At 33.1% G+C, this 21,888-nt stretch overlaps 2 protein-coding genes across 3 annotated transcripts; both read left to right on the plus strand.

Annotated features, from left to right (window-relative positions):
- Positions 1 to 7,978: 7,978 nt before the first annotated feature.
- LOC133317622 (alpha-galactosidase 1) lies at positions 7,979 to 12,332 on the plus strand. 2 transcript variants are annotated; one of them, XM_061519479.1, is made up of 16 exons: positions 7,979 to 8,034; positions 8,274 to 8,355; positions 8,651 to 8,709; positions 8,912 to 8,968; positions 9,090 to 9,124; positions 9,229 to 9,332; positions 9,424 to 9,499; positions 10,756 to 10,814; positions 10,936 to 11,001; positions 11,085 to 11,168; positions 11,303 to 11,367; positions 11,464 to 11,546; positions 11,624 to 11,714; positions 11,798 to 11,847; positions 11,937 to 12,077; positions 12,201 to 12,332. In XM_061519479.1, exons 2-16 carry the CDS (start codon positions 8,351 to 8,353, stop codon positions 12,291 to 12,293), a joined length of 1,068 nt encoding a protein of 355 aa, XP_061375463.1. In that variant the 5' UTR covers positions 7,979 to 8,034; positions 8,274 to 8,350; the 3' UTR covers positions 12,294 to 12,332. The 2 variants fall into 2 exon arrangements, with proteins under 2 accessions (XP_061375463.1, XP_061375462.1); XM_061519478.1 differs by lacking the exon at positions 7,979 to 8,034 and having other exon boundaries at positions 8,177 to 8,355.
- Positions 12,333 to 16,504: 4,172 nt separating this feature from the next.
- LOC133317621 (receptor-like protein kinase FERONIA) lies at positions 16,505 to 19,981 on the plus strand. Its single transcript, XM_061519477.1, has one exon. It carries the CDS (start codon positions 16,945 to 16,947, stop codon positions 19,639 to 19,641), a length of 2,697 nt encoding a protein of 898 aa, XP_061375461.1. The 5' UTR covers positions 16,505 to 16,944; the 3' UTR covers positions 19,642 to 19,981.
- The last annotated feature ends 1,907 nt before the right edge of the window (positions 19,982 to 21,888 follow it).

Consider the following 21,888-nt stretch of genomic DNA (forward strand, 5'->3'; position numbering starts at 1 on the left):
GAGTTACTCGCAATATGTTTCAAATATTTATTATTAACTTTGAAAATTTAGAAGATAAAATATATTTTTTGAGTGAAATTAAAAAATCAGTGATATGAGATTTTTAAATTTTTATTTTTTAAAGTGTTAAAGATGCCACGAATTAAAAGATAATTACAGATTATATTGAAAATTACTAAGAGCTGGAGAAAATATATTTTAAAATATTTGTTCATAATTATTAATATATATATATATATATATTAAAATAAACTAAAATATAGTATATTTTTATTTCTTTATAGAAGAAAATGTACTTTTGTAATTTGAAAAAATAAGGTAACCTAACTTAAAACATTTCAAAAATGGGTAATATGATTGTGCTATTACAGGAAATATAGAAACATTTTCGTGTAGAGACAAAAGTTTAGGAGAGAGGGAAAAAATTGATGTGAGAGAAAACTTTTTCCTGGGTGTCATCTGTGATCTGTGAGATGTCTCTGCAGAAAATTCATTTTATTTTGATGTAACATGACAATTGAATTACTCTTCAAAAATAAAATAAAATAAGCTCCCGGAGCATAAACGTAGTGGAAAGGGTCGAAGTCTAGGGTCTTGTGGGAGAAATGCACCAAAGCACCAGGTTCGATTCCTACCTTGACATGCACATTCTGCGATTTACAAGTTCTCAAGGTTTCTAAGAGCGTGGACTTGAGGAGATGGGCCGTAATCCAAAAAATAAAAATAAAAAATAAAATAAATAAATAAAGTGTGGTTTATTCTTACATTTATTGTTCTGTGACATCTGTCCATTTCATTTTCCCAAAATAGTATCGTAATCACGCAGCTATTTAAATGCATGATGGGCAATGTAGGAAAGTGACACATGGACTAAATAAATATTTCCGCAGTGTAGGTGTTGATCATAATACCAGTTGCTTTTGATAATTGAGGTATCATTATTGAGTTCAATTATATTTATTACCAGTTCATACTTATTATTTTTTACTCTTATTTTCATTAATGTCGCTTTAAATTTAAATGCCAGACTTACAACCTCTTATTTACTTTCTCTATTAATCAAACAATAATGAAGATAATTATAAAAATAACAAATATACAATGGTAATAAATATAATCAACCTCTTATTATATTGAAATTAAATTGAAACTGTCTATAGTTACCAAAAGCCACTTATCAATGTTGTTAAAATCGAGTTTCTATGCAGAATTAAAAGGAAATGATAAAAAAATTAGAAATATAAATCGTAGAAATGACACAAAACGTAAAGTTTTTATTACTTAAGGTCGAGATACAAAACTATATATATGCATGTAAAAAAAATCACATAAGTCACTACTCAAAATTCAATCAACAACTTTGTTATCAAAAAAAAAAAAAAAAAAATTCAATCAACAACTTTATATTTAAAAGATATAGGTCACATAACTATATAAGATATAAATTCAAAAAGCACAAAAAGAGTTTAAAAATACTTATTATTATAGTTATCTATCTAAGGTTTTTTTAGATAGCTAGAAGAAGATACTGTGCATATAGGGACATGAGAAATATGAGTTTTTTAAAAATAAAATAAAATCGGGTCATATGTTAAAAGTTAATCAGGTTCAATTTTTTGGTTTAACAGAAAACATAAAAATAAGTTTCTACCGTTTTTACACGATAATTTTACCGTTGTTACTGAGAAGCATTTTTATTTGGATTTTAACACAGATCACTTCAATAAAAACGTAAAAATGTAAATTTTTACATTTTTAGCACTAATTTTTAACAATGCTGCTAAGCACAGTCCATGTAACATCCCCGTCTCGAGCCGGTTCAGTTAACACACATATGATACTAAACTGAAACAACGGAAGACTTAACTTACGAAAATACGGACTAACTTTTTCTTTTTTCTTTTATCCATTTCACATGATATTTAGGATTGCATACATCTTTTAGTTTACTTTTCATTTGACGGAGACGAAAATCGGGCAGAGTAATGTCTGTAAATCGGACAAGTGGGGATTTGCGAATCCCACTCTCAAGATATCCTGATAAACAGTTTATATAATCTATGATTACAGAAATATCAGATATCCATCACAAGTCACATACCCATCCATGAGCTCATATATAACTTGGCTCCTTGCCAGTATGTCTAACATCATGCATAACCAACATGTAGGCATATAATTGAATACTATATCATAATATAGACATGTCTGAATACACAATTGTACATGCATCAAAGCAGAAAATATGTACAAAACATATACAAGCCATATACAAAGTAACGGATTAGACATTATGATCCTCAAAACAAATGGAATACTAATGCAAAATAACAATCCTCCAAAATAATAGTAGCATACTGCTACCCAAAATCTGGTCTGTAATGCACTCTATCCCGGGTCGTATCCCTGCCCCGTGTAGGCTCACCGACAATCTGTACACCTGAAATGATGTCCCCAAACGGGGTGAGTTAACAAATCTCAATAAGCTCCAGGTTTATAGAGAATTCTCTATACCCTTGGGCCCACTCCTGCATGAAAGTCAGATACAAAGTATACAAATCATCATATAACAGATATCATAACTGAACAAAACATATATACATATCTTATCAGAGGAGTACACAGTCATTCTCAAGGGAGGACCCCAAGCGAAAATCAACACACATGTTTTCAAGGGAGGACCCCAAGCGGAACCAGAACATATCAGAGGTGTACACAATTAGTCCCGAGGGAGGACCCCAAGCGGACATCAGTGCACATATAATCAATGGCCAAAGATCATTACAGAAATCACATCAGAACAAAACATATCATATCATCATATAGCTCTATATGAATGTATCTATACAAAGCATCAAATACAATCGTACAATCCAACCATAGTCCACTAACCACGGTGGAGCACTAAAGTAGGAAATGACTCTTTAAACATAGAGCTTACCTCTTGGAGCTTTACCAATTTGCTTACTTGTAGCACAAGTTCCTTATCTTGCTCCACGAGAATCCAAATGTTCACAGTCCCTAGGCACACTTAGAGAAAGAATTCAACACAAAACTCAATAAATTGATATAATGCCATGTAAATATACAAGACACCCACTTTATTGTTTACTTTCTTTTTCTTATCAATTCCTATGCCAATATTATGCCATTCATTTAAGTCATAACCAGTTTTCTTTTTATTTAATCATATTAGGCCATGAGTGGTGGTTCTTTGTTCAACAAATCTCCACATAATTTCACATATTTACTTAGTCTTAGGATAGTCCCAAAAGACCTTTAGAACACTCATTACTCCTCTTAGCACATTAAAGCCTATGTTTTCCAATTTAAGGTAGAGTGCCAATTACAAGGAGCTATAAGATTTCTCTTTGTCTAGTGCCTAAACACAAGCTTAGCCATCTATATAAATTATTTTACGCATAAAAGTGTTCTCACTTTGCGAAACAATATCTCCGAACGTATACCTTCTTTGAAAATGGTCAAAACTCATTTTAAGGCCATAGAAAGGAGTTACCTTATTTTCTTTTTTATTTCACCAAAGCGATGGTCCATACACCTCAGAATATTTTTTCACACATAAAAGTATGTTTGCTTTGTAAAACAGTAACTCCTAGCACATACCTCCTTTGAAAATGGCTATAAACACATATAAGGCCCAAAGAAGGAACTTATTCATTTTTTTTTATCTAACCCAACCAAAGATTTAAACATCTAATCATATTAGAGATGGAAAAATGGGTCGGTCCGCCCCGCCTCGCCTCGCCACCAACTCGCCAAAAACGGGTTGGCCTGCCCCGCCCAGCATTTTGATATGGGTTGAAAATTCTAACCCACCCAATTTTGTGGTGATTTGGCGGGTCAACCCGCCTAAAAAATAAAAATAATTAAAAATAAAATAGATTTTATTAATTTTATAATATTTCTTATTTTTATTTCACAATTCCTTTAGTTTTTTTCCAATCTCAAACCAAAATGTATATTAATATTCAGTAAAATATTTTTTAGGAACTTATTTTTGCCTCAATATATGGTTAACTTTTGTAATAAATAAAGTTTTTCTTCTTTATTTTTTCTAGGGGAGTACTAAGATAAATTTTTTCTCATATCACAAAAGCTTAGTGACAAATAAAATACTATCTATTAGTAAAAAAAAAAACCCTGACCCGCGAGTTAATCTGCCCCGACCCACCGCCAACCCGTTTTGACCCACAACTAGGCGGGTTGAAAAGTATAACCTAACCCGCCCCGTTTTAGCGGGTTGACAGGTTGACCCGTCGAGTTCGACCCTAATTGCAACCTCTAAATCATATAGTCCTTAGACCGTATAAGTGCTCATTAGCACAAACAAGAACTCTAAAAATATTCTTCCTTTGTAAATGGCTAAGAGACACATGAAGGAAATTATGCCAATTTCACGATTCCAATGCTTTAGTCCATCAAATTCAAGCTTATCACACATCTCTAATTCAAGATTCATTAACATATTCATGATTTTCCAAGGTTCCACAATTTAAGCACATAGGCCTCATAGTGGCATTTTCACAACCTAGGAATTCTTTAACCATATAACTCGTACATTCTCTTATACATATATATATTCCTTTCACTAAATGTGCCATTATATTTTTGCACATCATACCCCCTTTTAGTGGCGGACCCAGGATTTTTTTTTATGTGTGCACACTTAAGGCGGGGGTTCGGGGGCAGCGCCACCGAAATTTTTTTTTAAAGAAAATTTTAAATGTATTCTGGCTTTACATAAAAAAATTACAAGTGCAAGATGTTGTGTCTGTTCCTGAGGAGGAGAAAATGGTTCAACCTTTTTCTGGTGATGATGTTGTTGAAAGAGAGAAAGATTTCTTAACTGATGATGAATTTTCTTGCTATGAGATCACCAAAGACACTATCTAATAAAACCAGCCAAATTTTGGAAGACATAACGCAGTCTGATTATCTGAGTGATCATGAGAATGGACAATTAAGCTTAGACTCTTCTTAAAAAGCTAAAGTCGAAGTAGAGAAGGCAAAGAATGTCGTTCAAACCAAAAAACAGGAAATACAGAAAGATTTGACCAGAGATAATTCACCATTTGCTCCAAAGGCATTGTTGAAGAAGTCTTCCCAATTTTTTCCTGCATCATTCTATGAAACACAGAAAGATTCAACATCTTGCACCTGTTATCCTCAAAAAAAAATCTCAATTTTTTATGTCTGCATGTGCAGACACAGGCAACAATGTGAGTCCGCCTCTGCTCCCTTTAGAGCATCATGGCCGAACCCTAAGGAGATATTCAAGAGGATTTCTTTTCTTTTTTTCAACTTTCCATACATATACATATTCATCTCAGATTACCATATCTAAACATCAATAATCCATAACTAATTCAAATTTCAAATTTCACGTTTCCCACAAATATGTTCATGAACCCTAGACTTAGAAATCAATTATTCAACCAATAGTAATAGAGTTTCTTACCTTAAACCACTCTTAGGCAACCAAAGGATCAACCTCCAAGCATTGGATCATCTAAAAACTTTACTTTTCTTGGATAATGAACAGTACCCACATGGAAGAGGAGGATAAATCTCCCTCTATAGTGAACCCCACCCCAAAATACTAGCACCAATGGATTCCTCTCGAAATTTCCTTCAAGTTAGGCTTTGGAAGGACATGATTTGGAGTTGTGTAGCTAAAGATATAAACTTTGGAACATTTCACTCAAAATTTTCTTTTTCTGTGGAGGGAAGCACGATCTGCGGCTATGAGATGAGAAATGAGAGACAACGAATAATGTCTTTTAAGTCACTTAAAGCTTATATGCACATGTGTCTTTTTTTAAAGGGTATTTTTCTCTCACTTAATTTTTTTTTTTTTTTTTGATAACATTCTCTCACTTAATTTACAATACATACATTTATACTTAACAAAATAACATTTTTCTCCTAAAATGACTTGTTTGGCATAAATTGAATTTTTTTTTCTCATTTGTGGATTCTACCGGTTGCTACACAGCAGTGCAAAATACTCGACAGAAGGAACTGTTCATGACCTAGTCATGAATACAGTCAAAACACTCGAAATTACGTTCTGAATCTAAGTATGACCTTTAAATCCTTAAATTAAATCTCTAATTAAGATTTACAAATTGGAGATCATTACAGTCCACCTTTTGTACAAAGCACGTGGCATTGTCAATTTTTTATTCTTTATTTTCTAATATTATTGTTTTAGGAAAAAATACTTCTTGAGACATGGGATAAAATTATTTCAGCAAATCCAGAATTACATCATTTTGGGGATTGATAGAATTAATAAAGGAAAAAAAAATTGTTATATAAATTTTACCCAAACACTCTTCGTTAAGTCCCTCAACCCTCAAAACGACGTAATTTTTTGATTGCTGAAGATAAATTTATCTTATGTGGCAAGAGAAACGATAAACGCATTGTTTTAAATATAAATTGAGGTTGTCATTTTTATTTAATTTATAATTTTTATTACTTAATCTGTAATATTTAAAAAAAAAATAATCCAACTTTTCATGATATTTTAATTTTGTGGTCATCTTCTAAAATAGTAAAGTTTATGAGTGAAATGCTAATGGTCAATCATTGCTTCTTATGAGAAAATCATATCTTAATCATAAAAATAGGGACCAATATTAATTATTTAACAAATTCGTCGACACAATTTAATGTAAAAAATAACCTCTAGAAGATTATTTTTGGGGTAATTAAAGTTGTATATTTTAAGGAAAATATAAGTAATCACGTTACTATAAAAAAAAGTTTCCTGCTGACCCTTAGATAAATATGTCTATCTTTTTTTTTAATTGTAGAACCCACATAAATTTGTATGTGCAGGATTTTTTTTTGGATTCGTTTTTTCTGGAGTTACTGAAGATAAGTTATCTGCAGTAAATTCAATATGACTTTGTTTTAGGACGGAAATCATGATATTTTTTTAATTTTAATTTATTTCAGGATTATAATAATCTTTATATTTATAATTTTTTAAGATTTTAATACCAAAACGATATTATTTTAAAAATAAATACAAATAACTTATCAGGAATATCTGCGTAAACATTATTCACAATTTTAGCTAGAATGATTCCCACCAATAGTTCATTCCTATGAGCACTATAAACCAATTAAAAACAATTACTTTTGTTTGAATAAATATTCAATATCCTTATCCTCTGATTTCAACACAACATGCATTGGTCAAAAAAGAAACCTAAGTCCCACTAGGTGGTCCCTTTCTGAGTACATCTTTGTAATCTTGTTCAGTCACTGACACACACTGGAAACTTCACTTAAATTGAAACAATTATTGGAGGAACAAATGGAAGTATTCTGTATTTAATAATATACATAATCGTAGAATTAAAATTAGTTGTCAGCATAGGATTAAAATTAGTTGTCAGTATACTTATAGGATTAAAATTAGTTTTCAGCATAAATTTAAAATTGTAAATTGTAAATTTTTCCTGTTATATTCCTTTTGTATTTAAGAGTCATGTTGGCACAACAATTTAACAAGACTCTATTTTTATCAGTTTTATTAACAATGATTTCATGAAATAATAAAAGAATGGGGAATATATATTTTTTGTTTCATACAACACATAAAAAAATAAATATGATCCACTAAGAAAAAAAAATAAAAATTAATGGATCCTTTCTATTTTTGTATGTATGCATAAAAATAAAATAATTTTTGTCATAAACATATTCCCCTCAAAAGTAATAGTTATGTTCTGCACTAACAGACAAGATTGAGAAGTAACTCTCATTAAAGACAGCATATCTGGACGTTAAAGGAAACCTGGCTAGAGAAGAGGTTCAGCTAGCCAGCTATGTCATGATTGTGCAATTGTGTAGCATACACATCAAAGCTTCTTCTTGGTTTTCTTCTCATTCAATTTCATTAACCTGAGTTATACAAAAAGCTATTATATAGAGGATATGCAGATTAATTGTCTCTCTTTTTTTCAGGAAAAAATGAAAGTTGTTACTTATAATCAGGTATAAAGGTTTACTTGAATATATCAAATATCTACGTGTACAATACGTCATTAGATCATTGGGCTAAGAAACTATAGAATCATTTCTCTTTATAAATAGATAAGGGATCCCTATATGTGAAAAAGCAGAAGTAACTGCTGAAGTGAACAGAATGGAGAGAAGGGTTGGTGGTGAGATGCTGGTAGCTTTGATGACCCTTTTGCATCTCTCATTGGTTTGTGTTTCTGCTTCATCATCAGGGCTAAGCAAACTCAATAACCATGAGGAGCAACTCAGGAGAAATCTATTGGCTAATGGCCTTGGTAGAACTCCTCCTATGGGGTATGTATGTACTATGTATCTATAATGTGTGTATGAAAATTAGTGCTTTTTACTTGTTCAGAGTTTCTCAGTGTTCCTTCTTCATTGCTTACAATACTGCTCACCCATGATGCTTGTTTATACCATAAACAGTGCTATGAAGGAATCCTAGGAAGGAAAAAAAAAAGTCCTTTTTTTCCCCTTTCATTTTTCACAGTATTATCCTACCTTGACATAGTGACAATTAGCCTAGTATATTCCTTTCTACTTTGAAATTTATGATTTTGAGCTGTTATGACATTTTGTTTTTGAGCAGGTGGAACAGTTGGAATCATTTTAACTGTCAAATTAACGAAAAAATCATCAGAGAAACTGGTATGTGGTCATCTATATATGTTTATGTTATGTAACTTTTGAATGTGTCTATCATTATAAATATATATGAATTTAATTTAAAAAAAAAAACTATAAGTACATCCGAGAAACCAGCATTTGGCTTTTGTTATGCATTGTTGGCAAAGATTCACTTAAATAAGAAATTCAGTCTGATTGTAAATTTTTTTACATTTGTTTACAGCTGATGCTCTTGTTTCTACTGGTCTTTCCAAGATTGGATACACCTATGTCAACATAGGTACATGAAAACACCTATTTTTCAAGTCTCTTATTATTTTTTATTACTTTCTACCCTTCACTTTCAAAAATTTCATGAGCCTATTTAATTAACCTTCACAATGTTCCTTCCATTGCTGTAGATGATTGTTGGGCTGAAATAAATCGTGATGATAAGGTATTGGTTGTATAATTTTTGATAATGCTTCATTGCATTTTCTTGCTGGATACCTGGACCTTGTTGCATTCAATTAAAATTATTTCTTCCAAATATTGTTATAGGGAAATCTTGCAGCAAAGAAATCAACATTCCCTTCTGGCATCAAAGCTCTTGCAGATTATGTTCACAGCAAGGGTCTTAAGCTTGGGATTTATTCGGATGCAGGGTACATAGACTTAGCCAAACACCTAAACAACTTAGTACCATGTTGTTTTTCAACTATTTTTCACTAAGCTTTATGTTGGTTAATTTGGCAGGTATTTTACTTGTAGCAAAAAGATGCCTGGTTCACTAGGTCATGAGTTTCAAGATGCCAAGACTTTTGCATCATGGGTATTAAACATTGTGTTCATTTCTTTATCTTTTTTCCCTGGCATATCTACAATATCAACATCATCAACAACACCTTTATCCCAAATTAATTGGGGTCGGTGGTAGATGAACCCACATGAAAGATACAAAACGGTTGAAAAAAAGTAAAAATAAAAAAATAAAAAATAAAAAATAAAAAATAAATAAATAAATAAATAAAAATACACAAATAAAATAATAAAATAAAATAAAATGAAATAAAAATATATGTATATATAAATAAATAAAAGTAAAAAAGAAAGGGACAAGAAGAAGTGGGGGAAAGGACTAAAAAAGGACCATCTGGAACATAGGAATAACAGCGAGTCTAACCCTCCACCATACTTATAGCTTTTCTCCATTCCTTTCTAAGACATACTGTCCGCCAATCTATATCCCACTCAATTAAATCTTGTTTTACTACTTTCCCCCAAGTAAGCTTCGGCCTACCTCTGCCTCTTTTTGTGTTTAGCTCTTGGTAACAAACTTCTGTTCTTACAGGAGCATCCATGGGTCTTCTCATCACGTGCCCAAACCACCTCAATCTATGTTCTCTCATCTTCTCGGCTACCGGTACTACTCCGACCTTTCGTCGAATATCTTCATTTCTTATCTTATCCATCCTTGTGTACCCACACATCCACCTTAACATCCTCATCTCTGCTACTCCCATCTTATGCTCATGTTGCCTATGTGCTGGCCAGCATTCCGCTCCATATAGCATTGCCGGTCGTACTGCCGTTTTATAGAATTTTCCTTTTAACTTCAGGGGAATTTTGCGGTCACACAAAAATGCAGATGCACTACGCCATTTCATCCACCCTGCTCTGATTCTGTGATTTACATCCTCATCAATCTCTCCACCATTTTGTAAAATGGAGCCCAAGTATTTAAAAGCATTTTTTTTGAGTACCTCTTGACCATTTAGATGCACAGGTTCTTGGTCCTCATCTTGTACCAGAGAAAACTCACACTTCAGATACTCAGTCTTGCTTCGACTTAATGTGAATCCTCTGGATTCCAATGTGCTTCTCCACAATTCAAGTTTTCTATTAACACCCTCCTTGCTCTCATCAATAAGCACAATATCGTCTGCAAAAAGCATACACCATGGCACTTCCTCTTGAATATCTTTTGTTAGTTCATCCATAACTAAGGCAAATAGGTAAGGACTTAGTTCATCCATATCTACAATATCAATTGCTACTAAAAAAATGGCTATTTTGCTTTATTTACAGGGTATTGATTACTTGAAGTATGATAACTGTAACAATGATGGATCAAAACCCCCTGTTAGGTACTCAAAAGTATATTTGGATACAAGTGTTATATTTTCTTTGATCGAATTGTATCTTTTTAATATTCCACTTTAATCTTAATACATAATTTTGAAAACTATGGTTTTCTTACTGATACAGATACCCTATTATGACTCGGGCTTTAATGAAGGCAGGTCGTCCAATCTTCTACTCACTATGTGAATGGTAATGCTATTATTTGTAGTTTTTGATTGTTCCTTCAATTTTAAGTAATTCCCTCTAATCATTACAAATGCTTTGTTTGTTAGGGGAGACATGCACCCAGCTTTATGGGGTGATAGTGTGGGAAATAGCTGGAGAACTACAAATGACATTAATGATTCATGGGAAAGGTGAAAACTATATATGCATTCAATTTGCTGATGCAATTAGTCTTGAATTGATATGAAGTAGGGTGTGTAGCTCTTCACCAAAATCTAATGAAGTTGGAATTGTAGCTAATAAATGTAACTATTGTCTCTGGCAGTATGATTTCAAGGGCTGACATGAATGAAGTTTATGCTGAGCATGCAAGACCTGGTGGTTGGAATGGTTAGAATTTCACTAGCATTACATTGACTGAAGGTTTATGTTTGGATTTCATCTAAATGTGAGTCATGATATGCATTAAACATTTAAACCCAACAGATCCTGACATGCTTGAAGTGGGAAATGGAGGGATGACAAAAGATGAATATATTGTTCACTTCAGTTTATGGGCCATTTCCAAGGTACCATCATTTTTTTTTCCCAAGTATCTTGATTTATGTGACAGTGCTTCTTTTTCTCATGCAATGGTTTGTTGCAGGCTCCTCTACTTCTGGGCTGTGACATTAGTAATATGACTAAAGAGACTCTGGAGATAGTGGGAAATAAGGAAGTTATTGCAGTTAACCAAGGTGATGCATAATAAGGGTCATTTTCTGATTTCTCATTCATTGTAATGTGCTACTTTATTCATGTTTAACTCTTATCATGTCAGATTCACTTGGTGTACAAGCTAAAAAGGTTAGAATGGAAGGTGATCTTGAGGTAAGTTGCATTCTGTAATACACAACATTTGATTGTTTCTCTGGTGTCCAATGAGCAAAAAAATGATCAAAGGCATACATTTTGGACAGATATGGGCAGGTCCTCTTTCAGGATACAGGGTAGCTGTTGTGTTGCTTAATAGAGGTCCTGTCCGTATTGCCATTACAGCAAATTGGGATGACATTGGCATTCCTCCAAAAAGTGTTGTTGAAGCAAGAGACCTTTGGGAGGTATATATTGTAGTTGGATACATTCATTATCTTTTGTTTTTTGTAGGCTTGGATGCTTCTCTTTTCATCACACTTTGTTGGGGTACTAATGATGTAATGTATGTATCTGCTAATTGCATGCAGCACAAGACATTGAAGAAACCATTCGTGGATAAGTTGACTGCCACAGTTGATTCACATGCGTGTAAAATGTACGTGCTGAAACCAATAGCTTGAGTTCAGAAACACATTGGGATTGCACCTTTTGGAGCCACTGTTATTAGAAATGTTTCTCCTTCCTTAATGTCAAATTGTATCTAAGTTTCACTTCAATAAACTACTCAAACGTGCTTTCTTGTGCTCTTAACACCTCTAGCATTTCATGTTATGCGTGTGTGTTTCTCAATCATTAATATGGATGTTTACATTTAAATTTCAGTGTACTTAAAAATATCTTGGTAGTGGACTAAGCCAAGCCAATTACCGAACACAAATTGATCACTTATATATATAAAAATCGGCTAAAGTGACAGAAGAATGTCATATTGTGTTTAAATAAAAAATAATAACTAGATATTTTGGATTGAATGATTTAATGTAATGTATAGTTTATAAAATATTAGTTGATGAATCCAGCAAAGCAAAGGTGAGTAATGTAGTGACCCCAGAGTAAAGAAAACGCGTTCGTTACATAGTTAAAAGAGGGACAGGCCAAATGTACACAAACTTATAAATGTTCTCCACCAGTGTCTACACACACAAAGGCATATCTCACTCTCAATAATTTCCAAAAAGGTGGAGATGGAGGTGACCCTTCAGAATGTGACAACAAGTACTATTCTGATGACACTCCAGTGGTTGCACTTTCCACTGGATGATGCAAAAACAAGAGCTTGTGTCTCAAAAACATTACCTTGTGTCTCAAAAACATTACCATCAATGCCAATGGAAGAAGTGTAAAAGCCATGGTCGTTGATGAGTGTGACTCCACCATGGGATGTGATGAGTACCGACACTTCAAAAAAACTCTGACATATCGTGTCCGACACTTTCCGACACTTCAACAGGCGTTATAGAAATTCAAAAAAAGATTCAAAGGTTGTGTTGCGTTGAGTTTTTAGTTCTAACTATTCGTTGGATTACGATTACCATTTTATTGAGTTTAATATAAATATTTGGGATATCTTATATTTTTTTACAAAATTGATGAATATTATAAGTTTAATTTCATTTTTTTGTTAAATTATTGAATAATATATAATACATAAATTAAAAATATTATTTAATATTAAAACGCATCCTAACCTGTCGAAATCTAATATTTTTTAAAATTAACGTATTGGAGTGTTGTGTTATGTCACATGTCCCGTGTCGATATCGGTGATATATAGATCAAGACCATGATTACCAACCTCCATGTTCTAAGTTCTAACAACATAGTTGATGCATCCAAGGCTGTGTGTGGAAAGCCTTGGGTGTGCCCCAAAATCAATGGGGTGGCCTCTACATTACATGGTCATATGCTTGATATTAAAGAAATGCAACTCTGTAATTTTTATTGGACATTAAGTGATTTGGTTCACTTTTATTTATAATCCTCTACGTATTTTTTTTTAATTACCATTAAATTCTAATGATTTTTTTATTATAAAATACTAGTTTCAATATTTAAAAAGGGACGATTCGAAACAGTGAGAAAATTGTTCCTTCATGACTGAAATGTTATGAGTTCGAATTCATAAAATAGTCTCTTTGCAATTATGTAAGGGTAAGCAGATTGCGTACAATGATTTCCTCCGCCTGTAACTCGCTAGTCAGATTTTAACGGGGAGTGATGTAGTTTCAATATTTATTTTACGGTTAAGTCACCTAAAAACAAACGTCGTTTTGAGTGGGATAAAAAAAATTCGCATTCAAAATTAATTGTAGAAAATAGAAATATTATATTTATTTCTACATTTGTATAGTTATGATTCCTCATATTTAATGTTTTATATTTATTTTCATCTTATGATTCTCCATATTTAATGCTTTCACACTATAAAACGATATAGTTTTATATAATTGCACCAATGCTTAGGTGCAGACGTGCAGTCACTTTGCATCCAACAAACCCATATATATATATATATATATATATATATATATATATATGGAATAAAGTTTTTAAAGCTATTTTAAAATTTTTGTCTAATTTTCATCAAAACGACATAATTTTGGGTTAAAAAATTAGAATGATAAATACTATTATAATTCTGGAATAAATTAAAATTATAAATACGTACAATTTTCTTCCCAAAGCGATATTGTTTCGGTAAATATTAGATAAATTTTTTTAAAATAATTTTAGAAAAAATGAAACTATATATATAAGTGTTAAAGAACGTAAAAATTGGCTAGAACGACAGAAGAATGTCATATTGTGTCTAAATCAAAATAACTATTAGAAGATTTTTGGTTGAATGATTTAATTTAATGCATTAGATGATAAAATATGAGTTCAGCATTCCAGCAAAGCAAAGGTGAGTAATGTATGTAGTAGTGACCACAGAGGGAAGAAAACGCGTTCGTTTGATAGATAATACGCGTGCTTGTCCTGTCCATCTGTTAGATACCACATTCCCCGCATAACTTATCTGTCATTTAATCATCAATCACCTCCTCCTTACATGAACATGCACTTCCCACATTATATTTTATAAATTTTTTATTTTAATTTTTTTGTTTAAAAATTAAAGATAAAAAGATGGACAGTTTGATAACTTTTTAAACCATTGTGGCACTAGTTAATAAATTTCCCACTTTATGATTAATTTTAATTTAGTTTGGTTATTAAGAAAAAAACTGTGACCTCCATAACAATACCAGCTGTGTTAGTGCTTACTTTTTGATTTGGTTAAAATTTGTCTTAAATTTTAATTTTATTAAAAAAATATTTAATAATCATTCGATAAATTAGTAGTTCTTACAATTATATTTTACCGAATGATTATTTTTAAATTTGAGTAAAAACGAGAGAAAGGAAAAATATAAGAAAAAGAGTGAAGAAAAATTGGAAAAAAAAATTAATTTGTTAAGAACCAAATCTATGTATAATTAATATCTTAAGAATCAGAAATTTAAAAGTTCAGATACTATTAAGCACTTGACATTTAAGAACTGTTCCTATTATACTTAGATATTTACTTTAAAAAAAATATTTAAACACTGCAAAAATATGTCTTAGAATTTTTTTATTGCTTCCAAAATATTTAAAAAGTTTATATTTCAAGGTCAAAATCGTCACATTCAAATCTATTATTATTTAATTATTATCATCGTTTTTATTGAAAAAGCGTAAGCGCAACTAGACAGCTACCCGTACCCTCCAAAGTCAAATTGGTGGCGGTGACGGAGGTAACAGCTCTGGAGATTCATTGTATTATAATAATTTAAATAAAAAAAATGTTTATTCTTCTAAATAATATAATTTATATCTTTTTATTTTTATAAAGAAGTGAGATTCACATTTTTTTTTTGTTAACTGGTGATGTCTTTCTTTATCTATCTCTTTCTCTCTCTTAAAATAACACAATTTTACATCCTTTTAAATGATACACACTTTTCTCAATTTAAATATAAATAAATATTATTTTGTGTATTTACAAAAAAAATATTGAATTTATTTTAAAAAATATTTATATTAATTATTTTTGATGAACTAATATAAATTTTTTTTGAATTTTATATATAAGTCACAATTTCAAAGAATGAGAATTTCGCATGAATGATAAGTCGACTTTTTTTCTTCTAAAAATTAAAATGGATTCGGTATTTTTTGTTGGGACCCAATCAAATATTTATTCTTTAAACATAAATTAATTAAATACAAATACTATTACTACTTTAAAAAGTTCTCCTAAAAGATATATTTATTTTAGGAGTTTGTATTTTATCCTTTCACATGACACAAAAAAATTTCCTACACACACAATATTTTGTGGGACCCACATTTTTTGAAGCAAAAAAAAAAAAAACTACGACATGCAAAACGAATCTCTATAACATTACACAATCACTTTTTCTACAACATAATTCTTATAAAATCTTTTATTTTAAGGAAACAATTATATTCTCTAACTATTTAATTTTTTCATCTTTATTACTTTTTTATTATCATTGATTATATTTAAATCAACACTGATAAATATTTCTTAAGTAAATTTATATCATATTAAATTTCTTATCCTTTTCCTTTTTTTTTTGTTTGGTAAATATCCTTATTACCCTTTTACTCAAATTTAATGTTATCATATTAAATTTATGTCAAATAAATTTATATATTTGTTCTTGTTATTTTACATTCTTGTATTTTTGCCTTTTATCTTACAACTTCAGGTGCAATATTTAAGGTGGTTTTTTCATTTCTGGTATTTTCTCATTCCATTTCCTTTCTTCCATTTTCTCTCTCTTTCTCTCTGCTCTTTCCAACTGCAATTCAACCCTAAATCCCTGGGATCTCTCTGGTTTGACTCGCCTAGTTGCTTTTTCAGCTGCTATTCACATGGCATGAGGTAAATTCCCCTCTCTTGTTCAACAATTTTTCTTGAAATCTCTCCATCCACACCGTTATCTTAGCTGTGATTATCCCACGCCTTTTCTTTTGTTGAGTCTTCTGTTAACTGTAAATCTAGTTCATCATTATCCCACACCCAGTTATTTGTTCAAGCTGATCATCATCCCCATCCACCCCACTTTCATGTTCTGATCTGGGTGCTATAAAAATCAGATCTTTTCATCAAATTTGGGATCTTTGTTTGTTTTCCACTTCTGGGTGTGTTGAATTATAATCCCATATAAGAAAACAAAGCAGGGTTTTTGGTTTTTGGTTTTGGACTTTTGGGGGGTTATGATGAGGAATATGAATCAGTACTGTTTTTTTGTTCCATTGTTTGTGTGCTTGGTATTAGCTGTTGAACTTGTCCTAGCAGCGGATTTTACGCCTAAAGATGAGATCCTTCTGAATTGTGGGGGCCCTCCGGTTAGTTCTGATACTGATGGCCGTCAATGGACCACCGATGATCATTCCAAGTTTGGTTCCTCTGCCGGAAATTCCACCACATCTCCGGCGGCAACTCAAGACCCTGCCGTCCCTCAGGTTCCCTACACGACGGCGCGCGTGTTCAGCGCGCCGTATACCTACACTTTTCCGGTGGCCTCTGGTTGGAAATTCCTCCGGCTGTACTTTTATTCGTCTTCTTATTCTGGCCGCAAGGCAACCGATGCCCTTTTTGCGGTGACGGCGCAATCCTACACTTTGGTTAGGAACTTTAGTGTTGCTCAGACCACTCTAGCTTTGAATTATGCCTACATTGTGAAGGAATACTCCATCTATGTTGAAGGGGGAACCTTGAATGTGACTTTCACTCCATCTACCAATGCCTCTAATGCTTATGCATTTGTTAATGGGATTGAGGTTGTGTCCATGCCTGATATTTATACTTCTACTGATGGAACTACCATGATCGTGGGTACAAATACTGCTTTCAACATTGACAACACCACTGCACTTGAGAATCTTTATAGGTTAAATGTGGGTGGGAATGATATCTCGCCCTCCCATGATACTGGTATGTTTAGGTCATGGTCTGATGATATGCCCTACCTCTATGGGGCTTCATTTGGAGTTACTGAGCTTGCTGATCCTCAAGTGAAGTTTGAGTATCCTCCGGGTACACCAACTTATATTGCTCCGTCTGATGTCTACAATACATCCAGAACGATGGGGCCGGATAACAACATCAATTTGAATTACAACTTGACTTGGATTTTCTCCATTGATTCTGGGTATTCCTATCTCGTTAGACTCCATTTTTGTGAAGGGACGACAAATATAACCAAGATTAATCAAAGAGTATTTGATATATTCCTCAATAATCAAACTGCTCAATCTGGGGCTGATGTTATTGCCTGGGCGCAGAGTTTTTCCCTTTCACATTCAAATGGTGTTCCAGTGCATAAAGATTTTGTTGTATTTGTTCCTAATGGGGAACCACGACAGGACCTGTGGCTTGCACTGCATCCAGATACAACTACAAAGCCCCAGTGGTATAATTCAATCTTGAATGGAGTGGAGATATTCAAAATTAATGATACTACAGGTACTCTGGCGGGGACAAATCCGATTCCTCCTCCTGTGCAAGACATAATTGACCCATCATTGGCTACGGCATCTAGTCATAAATCCAAGAATCGGACAGGAATAATTGCTGGAGGTGCTTGTGGAGGAGTTGTTTTAGTACTTCTGATTGGGCTATTTGCTTTTGCTGCATCCCGTCGCCGTAGGCATGGAAAAGATTCTAGTGCAAGTGAAGGGCCATCTGGCTGGCTTCCGCTTTCTCTTTATGGTAACTCACACTCTGCAGCTTCTGCCAAGACCAACACAACAGGAAGTTATGCATCCTCTCTCCCAGCAAACCTTTGTCGTCATTTCTCATTTGCTGAAATCAAGTCTGCTACAAACAACTTTGATGAGGCTTTGCTTCTTGGTGTTGGAGGATTCGGTAAGGTTTACAAAGGAGAAGTTGATGGTGGAACAACCAAAGTAGCAATTAAACGAGGGAATCCACTCTCTGAGCAGGGGGTGCACGAGTTCCAAACTGAGATTGAAATGCTCTCTAAACTTCGTCACCGCCACCTTGTCTCACTGATTGGCTACTGTGAAGAAAACACTGAAATGATCCTTGTCTATGATTACATGGCCTATGGAACACTCAGGGAGCATCTATACAAGACCCAGAAACCTCCCCTGCCATGGAAGCAAAGGCTTGAGATATGCATCGGTGCTGCACGGGGTTTACACTATCTACACACTGGTGCTAAACACACTATCATACACCGTGATGTAAAGACAACAAACATTTTAGTGGACGAGAAGTGGGTGGCTAAGGTTTCTGATTTCGGATTATCAAAAACGGGCCCAACATTGGATAATACACATGTAAGTACTGTAGTAAAGGGTAGTTTTGGGTACTTGGATCCAGAATACTTCAGGAGGCAGCAACTGACTGACAAATCTGATGTTTACTCATTTGGTGTGGTTCTATTTGAGATATTGTGTGCTCGCCCGGCTTTGAACCCAGCCCTTGCTAAGGAGCAAGTGAGTCTAGCTGAGTGGGCATCTCATTGCTACAAGAAAGGCATTCTTGACCAAATCATTGATCCTTATCTGAAGGGCAAGATAGCTCCAGAATGCTTTAAGAAGTTTGCTGAGACCGCGATGAAGTGCGTGGCTGACCAGGGCATTGAAAGGCCATCCATGGGTGATGTTCTGTGGAACCTTGAATTTGCTTTGCAGCTGCAAGAAAGTGCAGAGGAAAGTGGCAACGGCCTTGGTGTAATGCACAATGAAGATGAGCCATTATTTGAAGATTCTAAGGGAAAGAAGGACTCCGATGCAATACTGGGTTATGATGGTAATGTTACTGACTCCAGAAGCAGTGGCATTACTATGAGCATTGGAGGTAGAAGCTTAGCTAGTGAAGACTCTGATGGGTTAACGCCTAGTGCTGTGTTTTCTCAGATCATGAATCCAAAAGGGCGTTAAGGTCATGTAGTAACTCATTCCATACACGGTCAACAACTCAAGTTCGGTAGTGCAATCTGCTTTCACCACATTTGAAGTTTACTTGTTATTAATCTTCCTAATATTATTATCCCTTTGTCTTGTTGTTTCTGATTTATTTATTATTATGATGTAAGTTGTAATTTGTGTCTACGTTACATAAAGATTGAAGAGTAAACATATTGTAACGATGTGGTTGTGATCTGAACTTTTGTAAACCCCCCTCCCTTTACTTTTCTCCATGGTTGATAAGACGTGCAAAACAATGATATGGTCTGACTGTAAATCTAGCATATGCAATATCATGATCATTATCTATATGTAAGCAAAGCATAGGCATTATCATAAGATATGGCGTACTATATTATAATTGGGGTGATCATTGTTCAGGTGAATCCATGTGGATGGAGTTTATGTCTGTGTGTGAAGTAGGGATGTGCATGGGTCGAACTGAATCGGTTTTTTTAAAGAACTGAATCGGTTTTTTTAAAAAACCGAACCGAATTGGTTTAAATGGCTCGGTTCGGTTCGGAAGTGGTTCGGTTCGGAACCGGTTCGGATCGACCTTCTTTTGAAAAGAAAAAAAATTAAAAATTTAAAAAATAAAGTTATAAAAATTAATTTGGTTCGTTTTGAAAATGGTTCGGTTCGGTTCTTAAACCGGGTCTAAAAACCGGTTCGGTTCATTAACTGGTTCTTTAAAAATCGGTTCGGTTCATGAACTGGTTTTTAAAAACTGGTTATTTTATGGGACGGTTTGGTTCGGTTCGGTTCATGGTTCGGCTCAATTTTTTATTATTTTGCACACTGAAGTAAAATTCTTAGTGTCTTCCTACATGAAAATTTTCTTCTGAGAATATAACCATAATGAATTTTTGTGTGGATTCCACTAATCATTATAATCCCCATTAAGAATTTAACGGTAGGTCTCGTGGAAAAAGAGGACACAAGACTTTAGGGGAGGGAATATTAAAATATCAAATATTAAATTATAAATAGGGTGATTAGCACTCAGCAGGGACAACGTGGGTGAGTGTTAGCGGGATAGAGTTTTTTTTTCAACTTTTGCTGTGTGTATGACTCAACCATGCTGTGTGTACATAAAGAGGAAAAAAATATATATATGAGGAAGGGGTCAATTCCAACCATGATGAAGGAGACACTTGCACCAAACATCAACCATCAACCATCACATTTGTTTATTCATTCGTGTTCTTCTGTTTTTATATAGGGTTATAATTATTACTCTATATATTAGTTTATATTAAGCTTATATTATATGAAAAATTTGACTATAAAATGCTTAAATGTGAAGTGAAGGTAATCTGTTTCTTGTGTGTAAGGCATGTGATTATAAATTTTGCTTGATTTGAATTGGCTGGTGGTGTAATCTTTAGGTTTATGTCTCCATGAAATTGGAATGGAAAAACGTGAAATAAGCTGGATATGGTTGGTTGGTTGGATGGAATTAACTAAATTTAATTATGGGGAGATTATTGAAGAAAAAAGAAAGATAAAAACACGAAGAGTAGAAAATTTGTACTTATACTATAAAGAAAATTCCTTGTCTGGGGTCAAACAATAAAGGGGACAGTTATCTTATTCATTTATATAACTCAAAAACCATCTTTTTAAGGTTACAATGATTTGTGAAGTTTTGTCGGAAACTAGTTTGTGTAAGTATTATTAAAAAATAATGTGGTCTGTGAAAATTTTGAGGTTTGTAAGACTTTGAATAAGAATATATTTTAAAAGTTCTTATACGTGTCTAAGTGCAAAACTCCGTGACCTATCTTTTCACAACAGTGATCAAAGTCTCATATAGTTTGGTAAATTTTTTATACAAATACCACAGGAACGAACAGTATTTTTTATTAGATTGCACGTGATGTAATTTGTTAGAACTGGTATCAAACTTCATCGCCTATGATTTCATATCACTAGTAGCGAATTTCATCTTTTTTTCTGTGAAAATATGCCACGTGTCATAAAATTATTGTCAAACGTAATTTGCTACCGGTCGTAACAAATTATGTCCATGACAATCTGGTAAAAAATATTATTTGTGTGGCATTTAAATAAAAGATTTGTCAAATAATAACACTTTAGTCGATTTACTATCTTTTCTTCAGACGTTAGAAATAGCATATTTTTGTTGTTGGAATTATTATTTATTAGAATTCGCTTTAACAATGAAAATATTTGCACGCAAGCTTTGTCAAAATATGC

The sequence above is a fragment of the Gastrolobium bilobum genome, unplaced genomic scaffold (assembly GCF_033153095.1).
Source record: "Gastrolobium bilobum isolate Gb01-03AN ecotype WA unplaced genomic scaffold, APGP_CSIRO_Gbil_v1 utg356, whole genome shotgun sequence".
NCBI classification, from domain to species: Eukaryota; Viridiplantae; Streptophyta; class Magnoliopsida; order Fabales; family Fabaceae; genus Gastrolobium; species Gastrolobium bilobum.